This window comes from Stomoxys calcitrans, chromosome 2, assembly GCF_963082655.1.
Source record: "Stomoxys calcitrans chromosome 2, idStoCalc2.1, whole genome shotgun sequence".
NCBI classification, from domain to species: domain Eukaryota; kingdom Metazoa; phylum Arthropoda; class Insecta; order Diptera; family Muscidae; genus Stomoxys; species Stomoxys calcitrans.
In genome coordinates this window covers 198056918-198079985 of record NC_081553.1, presented here as the reverse complement: position 1 = coordinate 198079985, position 23068 = coordinate 198056918, and the positions used below count along the sequence as shown (strand labels likewise).

At 38.9% G+C, this 23068-nt stretch overlaps 1 protein-coding gene across 1 annotated transcript in view; it reads left to right on the top strand.

Moving 5' to 3' along the window:
• The first annotated feature begins 867 nt into the window (after positions 1-867).
• Positions 868-23068, top strand: part of LOC106084799 (ubiquitin-conjugating enzyme E2-17 kDa) — a 29672-nt gene continuing 7471 nt past the window's right edge. Inside the window, exon 1 of the mRNA XM_013248722.2 lies at positions 868-1338. Coding sequence (XP_013104176.1) covers positions 1295-1338 — 44 coding nt within the window. The 5' untranslated portion in view covers positions 868-1294. The remainder of the gene's footprint in view (positions 1339-23068) is intronic.

Below are 23068 nucleotides of genomic sequence, written 5' to 3'. Positions count from 1 at the left end.
ATGATAATGCAAATAAAAACTAGAATGTCAATTTAAGAGCCTAGTGGGAATTTCCGTCACCATCCCTACAGGGTTATATCGTTGATTTCGTTTTTGTTAGGCTTATGACTTTACCTTCTAATTGTACCAACACCTTTACATAATTTAGCCATCCCTGATTATTGAGGCATAGCACTTGGCAAGATATATTTATTTACAGGTAGTGGCAGTTGGCCAACAACAAAATATTGAGTGCACTATCTGTCAAAATCTATGGTTATTTCAACTCTGATTTTGTGTATACTACTAGTTCGCTCCATTTTTCGTTGTATGTGTGTAATGGTTCTTAACTATAATACACACACAACGAAAACTCGTTGACAGATAGTGCACTTCGCGAGAAAAAATTGTACTCAGCTGTTTACCGTACACAACCTGTTAGTTATGTCATGGCACTTGGGATTTGTGGTTCAGACGAAAAATTTGAACGATAAATTTCGCTTGATGTAAATGTTGGTCAAGCCAAGGAATTATTTGTCGGTAATACGGTTCGGCAAATCATTCGTTGTTCGGGACGTCGTCAAAACTTACCATAAGAGAAGAAAATGCATTAAGAAAAATATATTTAAATAATAATTGCGATTATAAACAAAGATTTTTTTTAACATTTAGTCATTTATTAAATTTTCAATTTCAAATTCAACGCCTTTTGAGTCAAGGGAAAGTTTCCGGCATTTTAAGCCGCCTCCCCAACAATTAATAGACGGCGTTATCGCTTTTTCCTTTCACAATTCCTCTATTCCTTCAATCTATTTGATTCGTAAAACAGAGACATCATGCAGTAGAGCCATAGAACGAGATAGCAATAATCTACTCAACGATAAAAAAAGTTTCATTCGTGAAATTAATCGTGAAACAACCAACCAAGAAAGTTTCAGTGATTCCGTGATTTTTGGATTTCATATTTTGTTGGATTTTGTGATAATTAAATATTTAAAAACAAGACTACTTAGCCACTTGCCATAAGAAAAGAAGTGTTGATTTGTAATTTGTCATCGTATTACTATTATACAATTGTTGTTGGATTTGTTGTTGTTGGTTTATTGGAGGGCCACACGACGAGCACGACGAAAAATAGAAGAAAAAAATATATAATAAATTAAAAATATTTCCGAGTGCGCAATAAGAAGAGAATTGTTTGAAACGACGACAGGAGTTTAAAAGCATTTTAAAGCCTATCCCCAAAACAAACAAAAAAAAATCGTTGAGAATAGAATTCTCTTGGTTTTTTGCTGTGAAATTTGAAGTATAAAAAATGTCGACTCCCGCACGAAGACGTCTAATGAGAGATTTTAAAAGGTAGGTACTTTGGTGGAAGTGAAAAATATGAAACCTCATGGTGGTTATGAATGGACAATAATCGTGGCAATAAATTTCTTTAGTATTAGGCGATATTTTTGCATTGGTGTCTATCAAAAGTTGCTGGGGGCAGAGATGGGCCTAAATCGTCCTCATAGGAAGTATGGTGCCATCTATCAAATTCAGAAGAAAATGCTGTAAAAAAAAAACAACCTCCAAACCTCAATGCTTATTGGTGTCTGGTTGCAGTTGTTGTTGTTGTTGCTTGAATTCGTTAGCGTCTTTATTTTTTTGTTTTTGCATAAAAAACAGCTTCCCGAATTTTCGACTTGTTATTTGGGGCGAGGGGGTAAAGAAATTGCTGTATATTGCGAAAATAGTTTTGCCAAATTATATTGGGTTCTTCCCCCAGACTCCTTGGGATGATGTTGACTCATTCCCCCATAATGTTTTCTCGCTTGGTGTTTCTCCTCGTTCCTCCCCCACCAACGACATATAAAACTTTTCGTTTTGTTTTATTATTGTTTGGGTTATCTTTTGATTACTTTTTCTTTGAAATGCTTCCTGTTTGCTTGGGCATCTTTTGTTGTTGTTGTTGTTGGATAGGGGAATGTTTTCCCTATACTACAGCTGCCGCTACTATATATATGTGTATATATGCTCCTAGTAGATCCTAGTCAGTCAACGAAATGTCAAGGATGTAATGGGATGTGTGGTAATTACATTATACCGTCCTTGTTTGGCACTTTCACATTGGCCGGGTGTTTGTCACTGCTGCTGCTGCTGCTGTTGTTGCGCTGCTGCTGTTGTTGCGCTGCTGCTGTTGTTGCGCTGCATTCACCTATCAGTTTTATGTTTTTGTTTATTAAACAAACACCATCCATTCAACTGCTGCTGAAGGTCATTGAAATTGATTTGCAAATGTTGTAGATTTTGTTTTTCGATGCGTATTTTTACATGTTTAAACATTTTAATTTATACGAAACCCTAGTGCAAATATATTTTTGTAATTTTTTTTGTTATTGAAAATTAAACAACCTTGGCGTAAACGACCCTTGGGAATTGCTTAAGATTTGCATGTGAGGGGCTCCCTCATGTCTATTGCATGTAAAAGGGTTGTGACGAAACCAAAGGTGGTGGGTCGGTACATGTTATGGCCATTGATAGATTTATGATACAACTTAAGTAAACAAATCCAATTGGGAGAAAAATTCCAAAAAGAATATTTTTTAAGTGGCCATAGAAAAGGGTAGGTAGGTTGCTTTAGGAATATAGTGTCAGTAACATATTTGGCTTCGGCAGGCTACAAAATTTGTCAAGGGTAAAGAGGCAATACCACATGTTATGAAGGTGAACATTTTAAAAGAAGTTTACAGCTCAAAAGACATTTTGGGGCCTATGTCGTCATTTCAATCAAGGCAGAGATCCTCAAATAAGTGACGTTTATAGGTTTTTTCTTGATTCCAGAGGCCGAAAAGAAATCAAGGCAGAGATTCTCAAATAAGTGACGTTTATAGGAACCTATGTCGTCATTTCAATCAAGGCAGAGATCCTCAAATAAGTGATGTTTATGGGTTTTTTCTTGATTCCAAAGGCCGAAAAGAGATCAAGGCAGAGATTCTCAAATAAGTGACGTTTATAGGTTTTTTCTTGACTCCAAAGGCCGAAAAAATCTAAAAGACTTTTATGGGGACTTCCAAAGTTAGCTGTACGCATCGAAAAAGGAAATGACCTCAAGAAACTTATGGATAACTGGTGAGATTCATAATGTAGGGTAGGAGGCTTTAAATTCTTTAACAGGGCAAGTGTACTTGATCGATCGGTAGTGTACTTGCTGTTGCTGTTGTTGTATCCACATTTTCATGTGTATGTGGTGATCCTCGTCATGCTCCTGTAGGTGAGCAAACTTGTTCCGGTCCAAAGGACCGATCGCCGAGGGAACACCAGGTTTATTTAAAAGCTCCCAAAAAACTCTCCTTATCATATCGAGCATCATAGGCACTCAGTATTTGTGCAAGAGCCGGTGCCGCCCGGTCTCCCACTGAGACTCTCCGCTCTATACCGCTGATTGCCCGCGAGCGACTGCCGTTGCAGCTACTGCGTATGGAGCATTACACAATCCGCGACCTGTGGACGCGCCTGGAAGCTCGCAGCTAAGCTTCTCGTGACAGCACTGAACACCACACAGATCGAAACTCATTGTTCCAGTCTGTGTGGTGCTCACAGCTATTCCGTGCCGGGGGCAGGGTACTTGATCGTGTATTACACATGAAACAGCGCTTGACTAGAAGAAGGTAGAAGAGAAGATGTAGAAAGGCAGAGGGGTATACACCCAGTAATGTGTAAGACAGCAGAAATGACGAAGCGATGGAAACCAACGCACAAGACCAATGCCAGGGCAGCCGGTTGTACCCAACGGATTCACCCGATGGAACCCTTCCTCGGTAAGGGCTGTCGCCTCAGTGTAGGTGTTCGTATTTTTTCGTCATGGAAGAGGCACATGCCGGTTTGCCTTCTCCACACGCTTATGGTCCTTGCCGGGATTGAAAATAACCCAGACCCTGGATGTGGTCGGTTTGCCAAAACCGCCTCCATCACCGGACGGTGTCGGTAAGGTGTAACCAGAGCACGAAGTGGGTACATTTTCGATTTTGTTTTGGCCTCACTTCACTACGGGAGTATAGTCATACGTCGCCTTCTACGTCCTCGTCGTCGGACTATGTGACCCCCCGAACACTCCCGTGCGGCAATATACGCAACTGCAGCATCCAAGCCCCAATATAGCCTGGCCAATGACGGGAAGTGTATCATTTTTGATACACCCTGGAAAAAAACCGACCAGACCCTTGTTCTGGTCGGTTTGCCAAAACCGCCTCCATCATCGAACGGTTTCGGTGAGGTGTAACAGGTGCATGAAGTGGATACATTTTCGATCTTGTTCTGGCCTCATTTCACTACGGGAGTATAGTCATACTAGATATGTTGCAAGGTGCTGTGCGAACATAGCCAGCAGTGGGTCACAAATGTCTTCTGCGTCCTCGTCGTCGGACTATGTGACCCCCCGAACTCTCCCGTCCGGCAATATACGCAACTGCAGCATCCAAGCCCCAATATTGCCTGGCCAATGACGGGAAGTGTATATTTTTTGAAACTAAACGGTCTCCGTGGCAAGATCGATGTTATTGTGAAAGAACATATTGATCGCAGCGATCCAGGAGACAAAGCTGACCAACACCTGCAGCTTGCACAGATGTCAAGGATAAAATGTGCTATGTAAGGATCGATTGAACGATCACGGCATCAGGCTCCCCACCCATTGCAATAGGTTGAACGTCTACCTCAACGAACATTTCTCATATTTCGCTTCATGAAATCTGAAGATATCTGCCATCAAATCTTCAGCCACATTGTTCACTACAAATACACGTGAGGTAAATGCCGCGGTGACTGTGATGGTCGATGGAGATATGATTACGACCATCAAGTGTCCCAATATACTTGGCGTCATATTTGACAGGTCATACACACTCTCCCCACATGCCACCGCAACTTGCGATAAAGTCAATAGTAGAGACAAGGTCCTCAAGTCACTTGCTGAAAGCCCTTTGGGTGCAGACAGAGAAACCTTGTTGACCACGTACAAAGCAATTGGCCGGTCTGTGGTAAGTTATGCAGAGCCAGTGTGGTCCCGTCAGCTTTGTGCCACGCAGTGGAATAATATTCAGATCTGTCATAATGCCGCCCTCCGAACTGCGACGGGCTGCCTCCTCAGTTCTTATGTGGACCACCTACATCAGGAGCCAAAGATCCTATCAGTGCGAAGACATAACTACATGCTGTCTAAGCAATACCTTTTGGGCTGTTATCGCAGAGACCATCTTGTGGCTAGATATCCACCGCCCTGAAGCTTTAAGGTAGATCTAAATGAACTAGAGCGTGAGGTTCAGCGCTACAAGAGAGAACCTCTAGATCAAGCGGCATTTCAAGCAAGTCTAGACAACATTCATGCAGACACGGTAGCAGATGCGGTTAATGGCTATCGGGTGAATGTAGTACTTGGAGAACGACCGCCTCCCATTGCACCTGAAGAAATTGACCTCCCCCGGCAAACCAGAGTAGTTCTGGCTCAATTACGTTCAGGCAGCCAGAGCAAGGATTGATGCTGACGTGCAAGATGTATGTCCCGATTGTAACCAGGGATCGCACGATACACGTAACCTCTTAGTAGCAGAATCAAGCAGACGAAAGATAGAACACAACAAACTGCTACAACAACAACAACAACAACAATAACCATTTCCTAATCCTATTCGTTATCGCACATGCTGCAAAAGACAGCATCTTCCTGCGTCCAGGACGACGTTTAGGACTAGACGTTGCAGTCATCTGTGGAGAATAGGAATTACTAAAAACTAAAATTCCTATGAACACCACACATGCTGGAACTTTGAGCTCAGATCTGTTTGGTCATTATTGTTATCACGAGAAGCTTAGCTGCGAGCTTCCAGGCGCGTCCACAGATTGCGAATAGTGGAGTGCCCCATACGAAGTAGCTGCAATTGCAGTCCCGGTCATTAAAACAACGATAACATCTAAATCAAGATTTTATTTAAAATAAATAGTCCTAGGTTATGAAGGCAGATCATATTTGATTAAATTGTAAACAGTATGAAGGTATTAATTTTTATTTCAATGAACATGGCGTTTTCTTCACTTTCATATTCTATGATGATGAACAATTACTCATCCATATCTCTTGAATTTCACAACATCTTAATATTACATTTTTGCTTCAATGTGAGTAATATTCTTCTGCATAAGAATTTCAAGCTAAAGGAGAATAAATGCAAAAAAAAAAAATATTTTAAATATTTATATTCACGCCTGTGTTTGGCTTGCAAACGAAATGCTACGTTGTATGGGAACGCATATTTTATTAACCCCAATTTTGCGAGAAACGCACTAGACAAACAACTGTAGTATTTAAACATGCACAAAGGGAATTCTCTAAGCGAAAATGGTGTGTGTTGAAGGATGATGAGAGAAGAGTGTAAACAAGGAAATGTACTCCATTGGACATTGTTATAAATATTCTAAAAGGAGAAGGAAATACTGGCTAATGGTACAAGATTACGTTATATGGTCAAAGAGTATTAGGAAGCTAGGCAAATTTTTGTATGTCTAACGTTTTTACTTATAAATCCACTGTAGGAGTTATGAATCTAGAACTTTGGATTAAATGATCTAACTACTGAATATAATACGCTCAAAGTACGAACAATAATAGCAAGAAAATTCATTAGGATAAAAGGAAAGTTCATTAGGTATCCGTGCCCAACTTCGGATATCCACCAGCATGGATATATTGGGTTGCCTAAAAAGTAATTGCGAATTTTTTAAAAGAAAGTAAATGCATTTTTAATAAAACTTAGAATGAACTTTAATCAAATATATAATTGCCATTTTGTTCGATAACCTTTTGCCATCTTCCTGGCAAATTTAGTATTCCACGCTCATAGAACTTCTGGCCTTTATCTACAAAAAACTGAACCAAGTGCGATTTTATAGCCTCATCATTGCCGAAAGTTTTACCATTTAAGAAGTTCTGCAAAGATCGAAATAAATGATAGTCTGATGGTGCAAGGTCAGGGCTATATGGTGGATGCATCCAAAGTTCCCAGCCAAGCTCACTCAGTTTTTGGCGTGTGACCAAAGATGTGTGCGGTCTAGCGTTGTGCTGGTGGAATATGACACCTTTACGATTGACCAATTCTGGTCGCTTCTCCTTGATGGCTGTATTCAATTTGTCCAATTGTTGACAGTAAACATCCGAATTAATCGTTTGGTTCCTTGGAAGCAGCTCAAAATATACCACACCCTTTCAATCCCACCAAACAGACAGCATAACCTTCTTTTGGTGGATATCAGCCTTTGAAGTGGTTTGAGCTGGTTCACCATGCTTGGACCATGATCGTTTTCGACTAACGTTGTTGTAAACAATCCATTTTTCATCTCCAGTTATGATTCGTTTTAAAAACGGATCGAATTCATTGCGTTTAAGATGCATATCACAAGCGTTGATTCGGTTTGTTAAATGAACTTCTTTCAATACATGTGGTACCCAAATATCAAGCTTTTTCACCAGTCCAAGACTTTTTATGGGATAATGGACGGTTGATTTTGGTATATTTAACTTCTCTCCTATCTCACGCTCAGTTACATGACGATCCAATTCGATTAATGCTCTGATTTGGTCATCATCAACTTCATTTGGCCGACCTGAACGTGGCTCATCTTTAAGTGAAAAATCTCCAGAACGGAATTTGCGAAACCAATTTTGACGCTGTCTTCCTTTTAAGGCTTTATCACCATACACATCTCGTAACTTTTTAGCAACCTGCTCCGCGTCTTTTCCTTTACGGAAACAATAAAGTAAAATATGACGAAAATGCTCCTTTGTGGGCTTCATATTAAAATTGACGCCAAACAAACAAATGTAAACAAAATTTCGCGCACTTTTTTTCTAAAGCAAGCTAAAAGTAACAGCTGATAACTGACAGAAGAAAAAATGCAATTACAGAGTCACAAGCCGTTGAAAAAATTTGTCAACGCCGTCTATATTACTACTATATTACCGACAATTACTTTTTGGGCAACCCAATATATGCTTTTTGTGCCTCCTAACTGGGCTTGCTGAGCTTGGTCCTAGGTTATCCGTCTCTCACTGTTGTAACGCTGAAAATATTCCGTCAAGTCCTGGTGACTTGAATAGATGCAAGCTGCTCTTGGCATCATTAGCCATAAATTCCGTAAGGATGAATCCTCGATCAACCACATTGTTCCTGAATTCCGGTGTCCCGTCGTATTCCGTGAAAAATGTGTTTTCAACCTGCCTTCCATTGTCTCTGCCCTTACACCCATGTCGTCTATTAACGTATCAGTTTGGGTTTTTGAGAGAAAATTTTCATCTTGGCGGCGTCATTAATGCTACCGATGTGTTTGCAGAAAAGCTTCCAGAAGGAACGTTTTGCAGCTCTGATCACCTTATTGTGTTCCTGGAGCCTTGTGTAATACATATTCCAATAAATTCTCGCACTTACGACGTGCTTTGTTATAAAGCGGACGTCTTTCCCATTGGTGCTATACCCCCGGTTATCTAGCCCTTTTTTTGGGGTGGATTTCCTTTCTCGAAGGCGACAACTATCTTAGAAATACTCCACTATTACAAACCTAATCCTGTTGACATTGTCGTCAAAGTTGTGTATGATTGGGCAATTCAGGCATATTGTCCAATTCTTCCTCTAAGTAGTCTTCCTGTTTTCTACAGTTGGTTTTTACTCATTTCGGAAGCTTCTCGTATTTGGCGCTGGCCGTGCTATTCTAAACCTAAGGTAACAATGGTCCTAGAAATAGTTCTCCATGGAGTCCCTCCAAACTTAAACCTCATCAACCAGATTTTCCGAACATTTTGTATGGTTGCCCAAAAAGTAATTGCGGATTTTTCAAAAGAAAGTAAATGCATTTTTAATAAAACTTAGAATGGACTTTAATCAAATATACTTTTTTTACACTTTTTTTTCTAAAGCAAGCTAAAAGTAGCAGCTGATAACTGACAGAAGAAAGAATGCAATTACAGAGTCACAAGCTGTGAAAAAATTAGTCAACGCCGACTATATGAAAAATCCGCAATTACTTTTTGGGCAACCCAATAATATCTGAAACTTTCCACCTTATATCCAAATATAAGAAAAATTCCTGGTTGGCTTTTCCCTATGACCTTCAATTAAACTTCTTTAGTGGCTAAAGCATTTTAATGTTTTTTCTTTTAGTATTTCCATAACACGTCTTTGTTATATTTTCTAAAAAATTTCCACGATGTCATTCATCATTGTCTTATGTCAAGTTTAACGGATCCTCACAAATGGCTTCCTAGTCCAAAAAAAAAAACCAAACTACATATAATTATCGATTTTTGTTTTGTTTGCGAATATCGTAATTTGTTTCTTGTTTCCATTTCTTTATTTATTTCTTATTCTTCATGTTTTGTGTTTTTAATAAAAGACAAACACGCAATTTATATAAGACCATTTTTTCGTACCCATCATTGATGAGGATGACGACGACATCGTCGACCATACATACCAAAATAAACTACATTCCCACGTGAGCTAAACATACTGGCATACATACAGCCAAAATAGTTTCATCACCAAAAAAAGAAAAGGTCATCAAATCATCGCCTATGAAATGTAACAATCAATTGAAATTGCAGCTGGTGCCAAAGGAAATCTCGAGTCTGTCTGAGCTGAAATGGGAAAATGGGGGAATACATATTAAATCATTTTGATGTGGTGTGAAAAGAAAACCAAAAAGCTTTTACCCAGCACTCATACAAGAAAATTGTTAATAAAATCTTTATAACATTAATGGGGGCTACCTTGGTGAAGGGCCTAGCATAACCGCTTATCACACCTGGTTTGCAATCCCATGGCAGCCGGTTATACGTAACGGATTGATGAGATGGAGTCCTTAATCGGCAAGGGCTGCCGCCTCAGTGTACAACACACTGCTACCAAAACAAAGACAACACCTGGTTTCAAAACTCGAAGACAACTTTACCAAAAATTGGTTGCTAGCAAGAATTGTTAGTGTGGGCGTCTTAGTTTGGTGGCCACCATATCCCGTGGAGAATATTATGAAACCAAAAATAGGTTGTAAATTCGAATTATCAGTGTGGGGGTCTTAGTTTTTTGCCGATCAGAGGCTTTAGTCTGATTTTAAACGGTGGCTTTGCTTTAAGGCCTTGTACCTTGGATTAAGCAAAACTTGACAGCCTTTCCAGTGCTTAGAAGATGCTGCCTGCATTTCTGAACAAACCACGACGTTATATTAACCGAGCGCCACAGCCTTCAGAGTCGCTTCGACTGTGTGAAAGGAGAGCCTGCAAGAACGCAAATACCTTCATACGACAAACGTTACACCCATTCATGAGTCTATTTGACTTCAAAATTTTTAAGAACTCAATATATTTCGGGGCAAGTAAAGGCTCCAGAGTCCAATGCTACAAGGCACCCTTGGGTGAGAATCTTTCAAATCTCAGTTGTAACCATTCAGGGTAAGCCTTTGCTCTGAACCTTCAACTCATGCCTATATAGAGCTACGATACGAATAGAGCACATTCATTCAGTTTTTCTCTCACTCCTCAACCCTTTTAGGATAGATCCTCTGAGAACGTCAACCTTTCTTCATAAAGTGAACAGCAACAACGCGGTATTTTTGCAATTGATGCTAAGCTCTTTTTCAGTGAAAAAAAGTTTTACCCTGAACGTAGTTTGTAATAGAAGAGGGACATCTGTCATCCATCACCATAATGACAAGAAAATCATCGCAGGTCCTCTGTTCCCCTGTCCCTTATTGGAATGTTTATAGACAAAATTCATTGCCTTAAAGACCTGACATTGTAATGACCAGTCAGGAATCCCGTCTACAATCCAAAGTGGGGCTTCCTTAACCCTCAACAGGAAAAGCGGCATCTTGTTGCGAAATACTTTGCAACCCCAGCTCATCGTGGTAAGCGTTTACCCTGCCAGAAGCTCGCAAGGGAGGGTTTACTGATTCATCGTCACGACCTGCGCTTGTCAGCGATCCATTCCCGCCACCCCATTATGGCCTAGAAGACAGCATCTCCTAACCAGGCTCCACCTCGCATGGCTCGACCCTAGAGCCTTTAGCGTCGCTTGACTGTTAACGTATGTTGTGACAGTCCGATCGGGCCTTTTACTGATTCATCGTCACGACCTGCGCTTATCAGCGATCCATTCCCGCCACCCTATTATGGCCTAGAAGACAGCACCCCTAACCAGGCTCCAACTCACATGGCTCGACCCTAGAGCCTTTAGGGTCGCTTGGCTGTTAACGTATGTTGTGACAGTCCGATCGGGCCTTCGCTCCCGCTTTGACTGCATCTCCATTCCCTTCAGAACCGCGAAGACCTCCGTTTGAAAAGAGTTACATCCATCCAGAAGGCTGATTCTGAGCTGAACTTAATGAATACTCCTACTCTCATGCTGCAATCTGCTAATTTTGACCTATCCGTGTATACAGAAGGTACCGAAAAGGGCAGGGTACCCCCAGAGATCCCTTTTCGGAAAACCGGCGCCCATCCTTTCAATAAGGAAGGAATTGCCTGGTACTTCATTCGTTGTGCCTCATATAGCATGCCGTCACGCCGTACATCATGCATCATCCAAACAAATGAGTGCCCATAGCTTGAGGAGTATCAACTTCCTTACTCACCACATCTAAAAACGATCTTCATTGTCACACACCTAACAAACAGGTGAAAAGCCTAATATCGAGTGTGGTATTCAGCGTCCTCTCTCGGTGCACTCTTTGCCTCAGAGCTCAACATCTGTACCTTTTAGATGATCCTTCAGAGAGCATCGTTATCACTCATTTCATACATTTTGAGGACATTGCTAACATGTTCATCCAGCTGGGCTTAATCATTGGATTACAAACTATCTATGTGGTCGGTAGTCGTTTGTGGAATTTTGATGTAAGTAGTCGAAGTCCTGTAGATTGAAACTGGGCGTTCCCCAAGACGGGGTGAACACTATCCCTCTTCCACAAGACGGCATTGAGATTGTATCATATGCCGCCACTTCTCTGATGCTGTGTGAGGTTAAACCAGTAATTTTGCCGATTTTCCCATTTAGGTCGAAGATATCGGCCACAAAATCTTTAGCAACACTGTTCACTCCATCATCAGTGGAGATGAATAAGGTGTTGAATGTGATAATCGAAGGCATAAGAATTCTGATCATCAAATATCCCAAACATTTGACAACCTTAATAAATCACATGGTCCTCAAGTCGCTAGGCTCTAGAACAGGTCCTCAAAAAACACCCATTTGCCGCATCCTGGTGAAAAGTACCAGCTCAGTTTTTTTTATGGGTTTTATGCCAAACCCATGGCCCTGGCCCTCGCCGAACCGGACGGTAAGAGTAGAGAGGAATCGGCCAACAAAGAGGTGTCGCACTGAGACAGGCCGTTTGGACGCGGCTATAAAAAGGAGGCCCCTTATCAATTAGCTTAAACTTGGATAGGGCAGCACTCATTGATATGTTAGAAGAATGCCCCTGTTCCTTAATGGAATGTTCAAGGGCAAATTTCGTTTTGCCTACTTTACAAATACTGTCGAAACCGCATAACTGTAATACGCTTAAGTGAAAATCCCCGCTTAAGTGCAACTTAATGGACAGAACCATTCGAAAAAGTGAAAATCGCTTAACTGCAAATACCGCTAAATTGAAAACAGTTTTTACACCCCAAATTGGGTGTAAGGACCATACAACAGGTTTAAAGAATATGTAGTCTTGGCATAGGCGGAGCGATGAGGACCACGCCCACTAGGGCACTGGAGACTATTCTAGATATCCGACCCATTGACATACAGATTTAGTGTGAGGCAGCCACTGCGGCTATGAGACTTATGGCAAGGGGAGAATGGATTGAGGATGGGAGCAGCTCATACCATCGCGGTATAATCGAGGCGATGATAGGAAGGGAAGAGGTTTGCGGTCGGATGCCTGAGATGAACCTTGAAGTCGAGTGCGAGGCACTACTGCCATCGGCACAGTCTTGGATTGACGGAAGATCATGTTACACGAATGGATCAAAGCTGGAGGACAGAGTGGGCCTGGAGGATTACATTGAGAACCCAGGGCTTGAGATCTGTTTTTGACTGCCTGACCATAATACGGTCCTGCAGGCGGAGATCCGGGCGATCACGGAATCCGTGAGGTGATGTGGTGCTAACGCGAGGACGTCGAGTGTGAACCTCTTTACAGACAGTAAAATTGCCATAAGGGCAATAACAACCAGGACGGTAAGGTCACGAACAGTCTTGCGGTGTAAGGAGATTAACGCCTTCTCTGAATATGTCAAAATCCGGCAAAATCGTTTGGGTGCCGGGCCATAACCTAGTAAGGGGAAATGAAAGGGCAGACGATTTGGCGGTGAAGGCCAGATGACTGCCGTCAATAAACTTGGTTAACCCGAAGCCTTTGGGGTCGACGCAGTCCGAGTTAAGGGAGTGGGCGACAAATGGGCTTGCAACGTTATGGAACAGCGAAACGGTCGGTAGGACGGCGAAAATCCTATGGGAGATCCAGATCGTGAGAAGACGAGGCTATTTTTGAAAGGAAGCAAGAAGGAGGTCAGTATAGCTATTGGTATCATAACGGGACACATTGGACTACGAGCTGACATATGTAAAATCCTTGTGGCAAGTGCAGGAGATGATGAGACGTTGGAGCATTTCCTTTGTCATTGTCCGGCTTTCGCGTCTAACAGATACCGGCACTTAGGGGGAGACCCAATACCAGACATGAACCAACTTAGGGGAGTGGTATTGAAAACATTTAGGGATTTTGTAAGTAGCACGGAATTCCTAACTTAAAATTTTCTTTTTCGAGGTTACTTTATAGTTTTTAGAGCGCACAACAAGCCGATTATTGGGTTAGGTGTATGTCCATAGTGGCATGGGCCGGATTAATATCTGCACCCTCTTTTCAACCTAACCTACACCCCAAATTCCGTTTTTATATGAAACCGAAATCGCATAAGTGAAATACAATAGTTATTTCTATGGAAAACAATATGGAATTTTAAAAATTCGCTAGAATTCACAAAAACATATTTTCATCATATCGCTTATGCTTGCCTCTGACCTTTAAAGAGTTCTACTGAGGTTTGCTCTTCTTCAGCTCAAGTTATTTCACACATAATTAATACTTTGACGTGAAAATTCGCTCGCACTTATGCTTATATCGCTTAACTGAAAACTTAGTTCACTTATCCGAACTGCGCTTAACTGAAAATTACGGATAAGTGAAACCAAATTCATTTTATTTTTGCATTTCACTTATCCGGTTTCGACTGTATACTTACGAGTAGGCGTAATTCCCTCTTCTTCCTTCTTTAATTTCAAGGTTTGGTCTATACTGGTTATGTAAACAGATTGCCCAGTGTGGGATTTTTAGTTACTATTGGTTGCCCAAAAAGTAATTGCGGATTTTTTATATAGTTGGCGTTGATAAATTTTTTCACAGCTTGTGACTCTGTAATTGCATTCTTTCTTCTGTCAGTTATCAGCTGTTACTTTTAGCTTGCTTTAGAAAAAAAAGTGTAAAAAAGTACATTTGATTAAAGTTCATTCTAATTTTTACTAAAAATGCATTTACTGTCTTTTAAAAAATCCGCAATGACTTTTTGGGCAACCCAATAAATGGGATTTTCAAAAAAAATATTAGCCATAAACATAATCGCTTGTCCGAAGATTGCTAAAATTTGTATTATCGCGTGAGTCATTCAACACCCCATTGTCTCATCACTGTAGACTTTCACGCGGAATACTTTCTATCAAATCAATTGTTGTTTATTTGGGTTCAAAGGCCTTAATTCCTTCGAGCAAAAGTCTCAAACCACAACTTTCAAGTATTTGCAGTTTATAGTAGCTCATCCATTACATGACCTCATTCTATTGATTTTTAATAAAGTTTCCTAACATTTATTTTTATGTACTTCTGCTTTTTTGTTTGTTTGGCTCTTAAGTTATATGGGGTTGTCAATTTGTTTAATGGAATTGCTGTGGACATGACTTTTATGAATTCTGAAAACGCAAAAGATAATTTTCCTCTTGTTTTGGTTTTTGTTGTTGTTACTTTAAGCATCATCCTTCATCAACAGTTCATTCCACTCATCACATCAAACAACAAACGCCATAGATTTTATTTTTACGGAATTTTTGTTTCAAAAAAAAATTTTTCAAAATATTGTGTATTGTTGTAGCAATTTCCTGTGTTTATTTCTATTCTTCTCTTCTATGCAAGAACGTAAATTATAATTAGATGCCACAATTGTTATACTACATACATATGCACGTACATACATACATACACAAATACATACCGCCTATCTTGTATATATGGACTAACAAAAGTGAAAAAATTTCGTTCCCATTTTAATGCAATGAATAATGTTTTCATTGTTCACTGCCAATGGTAAGGTTTTCTTTTCTTTTTGCTCAGTTTCTACAATATTTTATTTCGATTCGACAAGCATTGTCTGTTACTACATCTAGTAAGTGTAAGTGTGAGTGTGAGTTTGTATGTGGGTTTTCATTTAACACAGGAGGGAAAACTACAATGAAAACTTTATGGAAATGATGAGGAAATGTGTATAAATTCAACCTGTTATGATAGTCTCAGTTGTTTATTTGCTAAACAACAATGTCGTTAAGGTGAGGTCTACTAAAGATAGATTTTTAATTCACTTACAGGAAGGATATAATTCTAATCAAGCGCCTAGTATAGTTGATTATTGATTATTTTGTCTGGGCGACAAAGTTTCTAAAGAGACTTTGTCTGAGCGACAAATTTTCTAAAGAAATTTTGTCTGAGCGACAAATTTTCTAAAGAAACTTTGTCTGAGCGACAAATTTTCTAAAGAAACTTTGTCTGAGCGACAAATTTTCTAAAGAAACTTTGTCTGAGCGACAAATTTTCTAAAGAAACTTTGTCTGAGCGACAAATTTTCTAAAGAAACTTTGTCAGAGGGACAAATTTTCTAAAGAAACTTTGTCTGAGCGACAAATTTTCTAAAGAAACTTTGTCTGAGCGACAAATTTTCTAAAGAAACTTTGTCTGAGCGACAAATTTTCTAAAGAAACTTTGTCTGAGCGACAAATTTTCTAAAGAAACTTTGTCTGAGCGACAAATTTTCTAAAGAAACTTTGTCTGAGCGACAAATTTTCTAAAGAAACTTTGTCTGAGCGACAAATTTTCTAAAGAAATTTTGTTTGAGCGACAAATTTTCTAAAGAAATTTTGTCTGAGCGACAAATTTTCTAAAGAAATTTTGTCTGAGCGACAAATTTTCTAAAGAAATTTTGTCTGAGCGACAAATTTTCTAAAGAAATTTTGTCTGAGCGACAAATTTTCTAAAGAAAAATTTGTCTGAGCGACAAATTTTCTAAAGAAATTTTGTCTGAGCGACAAATTTTCTAAAGAAATTTTGTCTGAGCGACAAATTTTCTAAAGAAATTTTGTCTGAGCGACAAATTTTCTAAAGAAATTTTGTCTGAGCGACAAATTTTCTAAAGAAATTTTGTCTGAGCGACAAATTTTCTAAAGAAATTTTGTCTGAGCGACAAATTTTCTAAAGAAATTTTGTTTGAGCGACCAATTTTCTAAAGAAATTTTGTCTGAGCGACAAATTTTCTAAAGAAATTTTGTCTGAGCGACAAATTTTCTAAAGAAAAATTTGTCTGAGCGACAAATTTTCTAAAGAAAAATTTGTCTGAGCGACAAATTTTCTAAAGAAATTTTGTCTGAGCGACAAATTTTCTAAAGAAATTTTGTCTGAGCGACAAATTTTCTAAAGAAATTTTGTCTGAGCGACAAATTTTCTAAAGAAATTTTGTCTGAGCGACAAATTTTCTAAAGAAATTTTGTCTGAGCGACAAATTTTCTAAAGAAATTTTGTCTGAGCGACAAATTTTCTAAAGAAATTTTGTCTGAGCGACAAATTTTCTAAAGAAATTTTGTCTGAGCGACAAATTTTCTAAAGAAATTTTGTCTGAGCGACAAATTTTCTAAAGAAATTTTGTCGGGGCGACAAATTTTCTAAAGAAACTTTGTCGGGGCGACAAATTTTCTAAAGAAACTTTGTCAGGGCGACAAATTTTCTAAAGAAACTTTGTCTGGGCGACAAATTTTCTAAAGAAACTTTGTCTGGGCGACAAATTTTCTAAAGAAACTTTGTCTGGGCGACAAATTTTCTAAAGAAACTTTGTCTGGGCGACAAATTTTCTAAAGAAACTTTGTCTGGGCGACAAATTTTCTAAAGAAACTTTGTCTGGGCGACAAATTTTCTAAAGAAACTTTGTCTGGGCGACAAATTTTCTAAAGAAACTTTGTCTGGGCGACAAATTTTCTAAAGAAACTTTGTCTGGGCGACAAATTTTCTAAAGAAACTTTGTCTGGGCGACAAATTTTCTAAAGAAACTTTGTCTGGGCGACAAATTTTCTAAAGAAACTTTGTCTGGGCGACAAATTTTCTAAAGAAACTTTGTCTGGGCGACAAATTTTCTAAAGAAACTTTGTCTGGGCGACAAATTTTCTAAAGAAACTTTGTCTGGGCGACAAATTTTCTAAAGAAACTTTGTCTGGGCGACAAATTTTCTAAAGAAACTTTGTCTGGGCGACAAATTTTCTAAAGAAACTTTGTCTGGGCGACAAATTTTCTAAAGAAACTTTGTCTGGGCGACAAATTTTCTAAAGAAACTTTGTCTGGGCGACAAATTTTCTAAAGAAACTTTGTCTGAGCGACAAATTTTCTAAAGAAACTTTGTCTGGGCGACAAATTTACTAAAGAAACTTTGTCTGGGCGACAAATTTTCTAAAGAAACTTTGTCTGGGCGACAAATTTTCTAAAGAAACTTTGTCTGGGCGACAAATTTTCTAAAGAAACTTTGTCTGGGCGACAAATTTTCTAAAGAAACTTTGTCTGGGCGACAAATTTTCTAAAGAAACTTTGTCGGGGCGACAAATTTTCTAAAGAAACTTTGTCGGGGCGACAAATTTTCTAAAGAAACTTTGTCGGGGCGACAAATTTTCTAAAGAAACTTTGTCGGGGCGACAAATTTTCTAAAGAAACTTTGTCGGGGCGACAAATTTTCTAAAGAAACTTTGTCGGGGCGACAAATTTTCTAAAGAAACTTTGTCGGGGCGACAAATTTTCTAAAGAAACTTTGTCGGGGCGACAAATTTTCTAAAGAAACTTTGTCGGGGCGACAAATTTTCTAAAGAAACTTTGTCGGGGCGACAAATTTTCTAAAGAAACTTTGTCGGGGCGACAAATTTTCTAAAGAAACTTTGTCGGGGCGACAAATTTTCTAAAGAAACTTTGTCGGGGCGACAAATTTTCTAAAGAAACTTTGTCGGGGCGACAAATTTTCTAAAGAAACTTTGTCGGGGCGACAAATTTTCTAAAGAAACTTTGTCGGGGCGACAAATTTTCTAAAGAAACTTTGTCGGGGCGACAAATTTTCTAAAGAAACTTTGTCGGGGCGACAAATTTTCTAAAGAAACTTTGTCGGGGCGACAAATTTTCTAAAGAAACTTTGTCGGGGCGACAAATTTTCTAAAGAAACTTTGTCGGGGCGACAAATTTTCTAAAGAAACTTTGTCGGGGCGACAAATTTTCTAAAGAAACTTTGTCGGGGCGACAAATTTTCTAAAGAAACTTTGTCGGGGCGACAAATTTTCTAAAGAAACTTTGTCGGGGCGACAAATTTTCTAAAGAAACTTTGTCGGGGCGACAAATTTTCTAAAGAAACTTTGTCGGGGCGACAAATTTTCTAAAGAAACTTTGTCGGGGCGACAAATTTTCTAAAGAATTTTTGTCGGGGCGACAAATTTTCTAAAGAAACTTTGTCGGGGCGACAAATTTTCTAAAGAAACTTTGTCGGGGCGACAAATTTTCTAAAGAAACTTTGTCGGGGCGACAAATTTTCTAAAGAAACTTTGTCGGGGCGACAAATTTTCTAAAGAAACTTTGTCGGGGCGACAAATTTTCTAAAGAAACTTTGTCGGGGCGACAAATTTTCTAAAGAAACTTTGTCGGGGCGACAAATTTTCTAAAGAAACTTTGTCGGGGCGACAAATTTTCTAAAGAAACTTTGTCGGGGCGACAAATTTTCTAAAGAAACTTTGTCGGGGCGACAAATTTTCTAAAGAAACTTTGTCGGGGCGACAAATTTTCTAAAGAAACTTTGTCGGGGCGACAAATTTTCTAAAGAAACTTTGTCGGGGCGACAAATTTTCTAAAGAAACTTTGTCGGGGCGACAAATTTTCTAAAGAAACTTTGTCGGGGCGACAAATTTTCTAAAGAAACTTTGTCGGGGCGACAAATTTTCTAAAGAAACTTTGTCGGGGCGACAAATTTTCTAAAGAAACTTTGTCGGGGCGACAAATTTTCTAAAGAAACTTTGTCGGGGCGACAAATTTTCTAAAGAAACTTTGTCGGGGCGACAAATTTTCTAAAGAAACTTTGTCGGGGCGACAAATTTTCTAAAGAAACTTTGTCGGGGCGACAAATTTTCTAAAGAAACTTTGTCGGGGCGACAAATTTTCTAAAGAAACTTTGTCGGGGCGACAAATTTTCTAAAGAAACTTTGTCGGGGCGACAAATTTTCTAAAGAAACTTTGTCGGGGCGACAAATTTTCTAAAGAAACTTTGTCGGGGCGACAAATTTTCTAAAGAAACTTTGTCTGAGCGACAAATTTTCTAAAGAAACTTTGTCTGAGCGACAAATTTTCTAAAGAAACTTTGTCTGAGCGACAAATTTTCTAAAGAAACTTTGTCGGGGCGACAAATTTTCTAAAGAAACTTTGTCTGGGCGACAAATTTTCTAAAGAAACTTTGTCTGGGCGACAAATTTACTAAAGAAACTTTGTCTGGGCGACAAATTTACTAAAGAAACTTTGTCTGGGCGACAAATTTTCTAAAGAAACTTTGTCTGGGCGACAAATTTTCTAAAGAAACTTTGTCTGGGCGACAAATTTTCTAAAGAAACTTTGTCTGAGCGACAAATTTTCTAAAGAAACTTTGTCTGAGCGACAAATTTTCTAAAGAAACTTTGTCTGAGCGACAAATTTTCTAAAGAAACTTTGTCTGAGCGACAAATTTTCTAAAGAAACTTTGTCTGAGCGACAAATTTTCTAAAGAAACTTTGTCTGAGCGACAAATTTTCTAAAGAAACTTTGTCTGAGCGACAAATTTTCTAAAGAAACTTTGTCTGAGCGACAAATTTTCTAAAGAAACTTTGTCTGAGCGACAAATTTTCTAAAGAAACTTTGTCTGAGCGACAAATTTTCTAAAGAAACTTTGTCTGAGCGACAAATTTTCTAAAGAAACTTTGTCTGAGCGACAAATTTTCTAAAGAAACTTTGTCTGAGCGACAAATTTTCTAAAGAAACTTTGTCTGAGCGACAAATTTTCTAAAGAAACTTTGTCTGAGCGACAAATTTTCTAAAGAAACTTTGTCTGAGCGACAAATTTTCTAAAGAAACTTTGTCTGAGCGACAAATTTTCTAAAGAAACTTTGTCTGAGGGACAAATTTTCTAAAGAAACTTTGTCTGAGCGACAAATTTTCTAAAGAAACTTTGTCTGAGCGACAAATTTTCTAAAGAAACTTTGTCTGAGCGACAAATTTTCTAAAGAAACTTTGTCTGGGCGACAAATTTTCTAAAGAAACTTTGTCTGGGCGACAAATTTTCTAAAGAAACTTTGTCTGGGCGACAAATTTTCTAAAGAAACTTTGTCTGAGCGACAAATTTTCTAAAGAAACTTTGTCTGGGCGACAAATTTACTAAAGAAACTTTGTCTGGGCGACAAATTTTCTAAAGAAACTTTGTCTGGGCGACAAATTTTCTAAAGAAACTTTGTCTGGGCGACAAATTTTCTAAAGAAACTTTGTCTGGGCGACAAATTTTCTAAAGAAACTTTGTCGGGGCGACAAATTTTCTAAAGAAACTTTGTCGGGGCGACAAATTTTCTAAAGAAACTTTGTCGGGGCGACAAATTTTCTAAAGAAACTTTGTCGGGGCGACAAATTTTCTAAAGAAACTTTGTCGGGGCGACAAATTTTCTAAAGAAACTTTGTCGGGGCGACAAATTTTCTAAAGAAACTTTGTCGGGGCGACAAATTTTCTAAAGAAACTTTGTCGGGGCGACAAATTTTCTAAAGAAACTTTGTCGGGGCGACAAATTTTCTAAAGAAACTTTGTCGGGGCGACAAATTTTCTAAAGAAACTTTGTCGGGGCGACAAATTTTCTAAAGAAACTTTGTCGGGGCGACAAATTTTCTAAAGAAACTTTGTCGGGGCGACAAATTTTCTAAAGAAACTTTGTCGGGGCGACAAATTTTCTAAAGAAACTTTGTCGGGGCGACAAATTTTCTAAAGAAACTTTGTCGGGGCGACAAATTTTCTAAAGAAACTTTGTCGGGGCGACAAATTTTCTAAAGAAACTTTGTCGGGGCGACAAATTTTCTAAAGAAACTTTGTCGGGGCGACAAATTTTCTAAAGAAACTTTGTCGGGGCGACAAATTTTCTAAAGAAACTTTGTCGGGGCGACAAATTTTCTAAAGAAACTTTGTCGGGGCGACAAATTTTCTAAAGAAACTTTGTCGGGGCGACAAATTTTCTAAAGAAACTTTGTCGGGGCGACAAATTTTCTAAAGAAACTTTGTCGGGGCGACAAATTTTCTAAAGAAACTTTGTCGGGGCGACAAATTTTCTAAAGAAACTTTGTCGGGGCGACAAATTTTCTAAAGAAACTTTGTCGGGGCGACAAATTTTCTAAAGAAACTTTGTCGGGGCGACAAATTTTCTAAAGAAACTTTGTCGGGGCGACAAATTTTCTAAAGAAACTTTGTCGGGGCGACAAATTTTCTAAAGAAACTTTGTCGGGGCGACAAATTTTCTAAAGAAACTTTGTCGGGGCGACAAATTTTCTAAAGAAACTTTGTCGGGGCGACAAATTTTCTAAAGAAACTTTGTCGGGGCGACAAATTTTCTAAAGAAACTTTGTCGGGGCGACAAATTTTCTAAAGAAACTTTGTCGGGGCGACAAATTTTCTAAAGAAACTTTGTCGGGGCGACAAATTTTCTAAAGAAACTTTGTCGGGGCGACAAATTTTCTAAAGAAACTTTGTCGGGGCGACAAATTTTCTAAAGAAACTTTGTCGGGGCGACAAATTTTCTAAAGAAACTTTGTCGGGGCGACAAATTTTCTAAAGAAACTTTGTCGGGGCGACAAATTTTCTAAAGAAACTTTGTCGGGGCGACAAATTTTCTAAAGAAACTTTGTCGGGGCGACAAATTTTCTAAAGAAACTTTGTCGGGGCGACAAATTTTCTAAAGAAACTTTGTCGGGGCGACAAATTTTCTAAAGAAACTTTGTCTGAGCGACAAATTTTCTAAAGAAACTTTGTCTGAGCGACAAATTTTCTAAAGAAACTTTGTCTGAGCGACAAATTTTCTAAAGAAACTTTGTCTGAGCGACAAATTTTCTAAAGAAACTTTGTCGGGGCGACAAATTTTCTAAAGAAACTTTGTCGGGGCGACAAATTTTCTAAAGAAACTTTGTCGGGGCGACAAATTTTCTAAAGAAACTTTGTCGGGGCGACAAATTTTCTAAAGAAACTTTGTCGGGGCGACAAATTTTCTAAAGAAACTTTGTCGGGGCGACAAATTTTCTAAAGAAACTTTGTCGGGGCGACAAATTTTCTAAAGAAACTTTGTCGGGGCGACAAATTTTCTAAAGAAACTTTGTCGGGGCGACAAATTTTCTAAAGAAACTTTGTCGGGGCGACAAATTTTCTAAAGAAACTTTGTCGGGGCGACAAATTTTCTAAAGAAACTTTGTCGGGGCGACAAATTTTCTAAAGAAACTTTGTCGGGGCGACAAATTTTCTAAAGAAACTTTGTCGGGGCGACAAATTTTCTAAAGAAACTTTGTCGGGGCGACAAATTTTCTAAAGAAACTTTGTCGGGGCGACAAATTTTCTAAAGAAACTTTGTCGGGGCGACAAATTTTCTAAAGAAACTTTGTCGGGGCGACAAATTTTCTAAAGAAACTTTGTCGGGGCGACAAA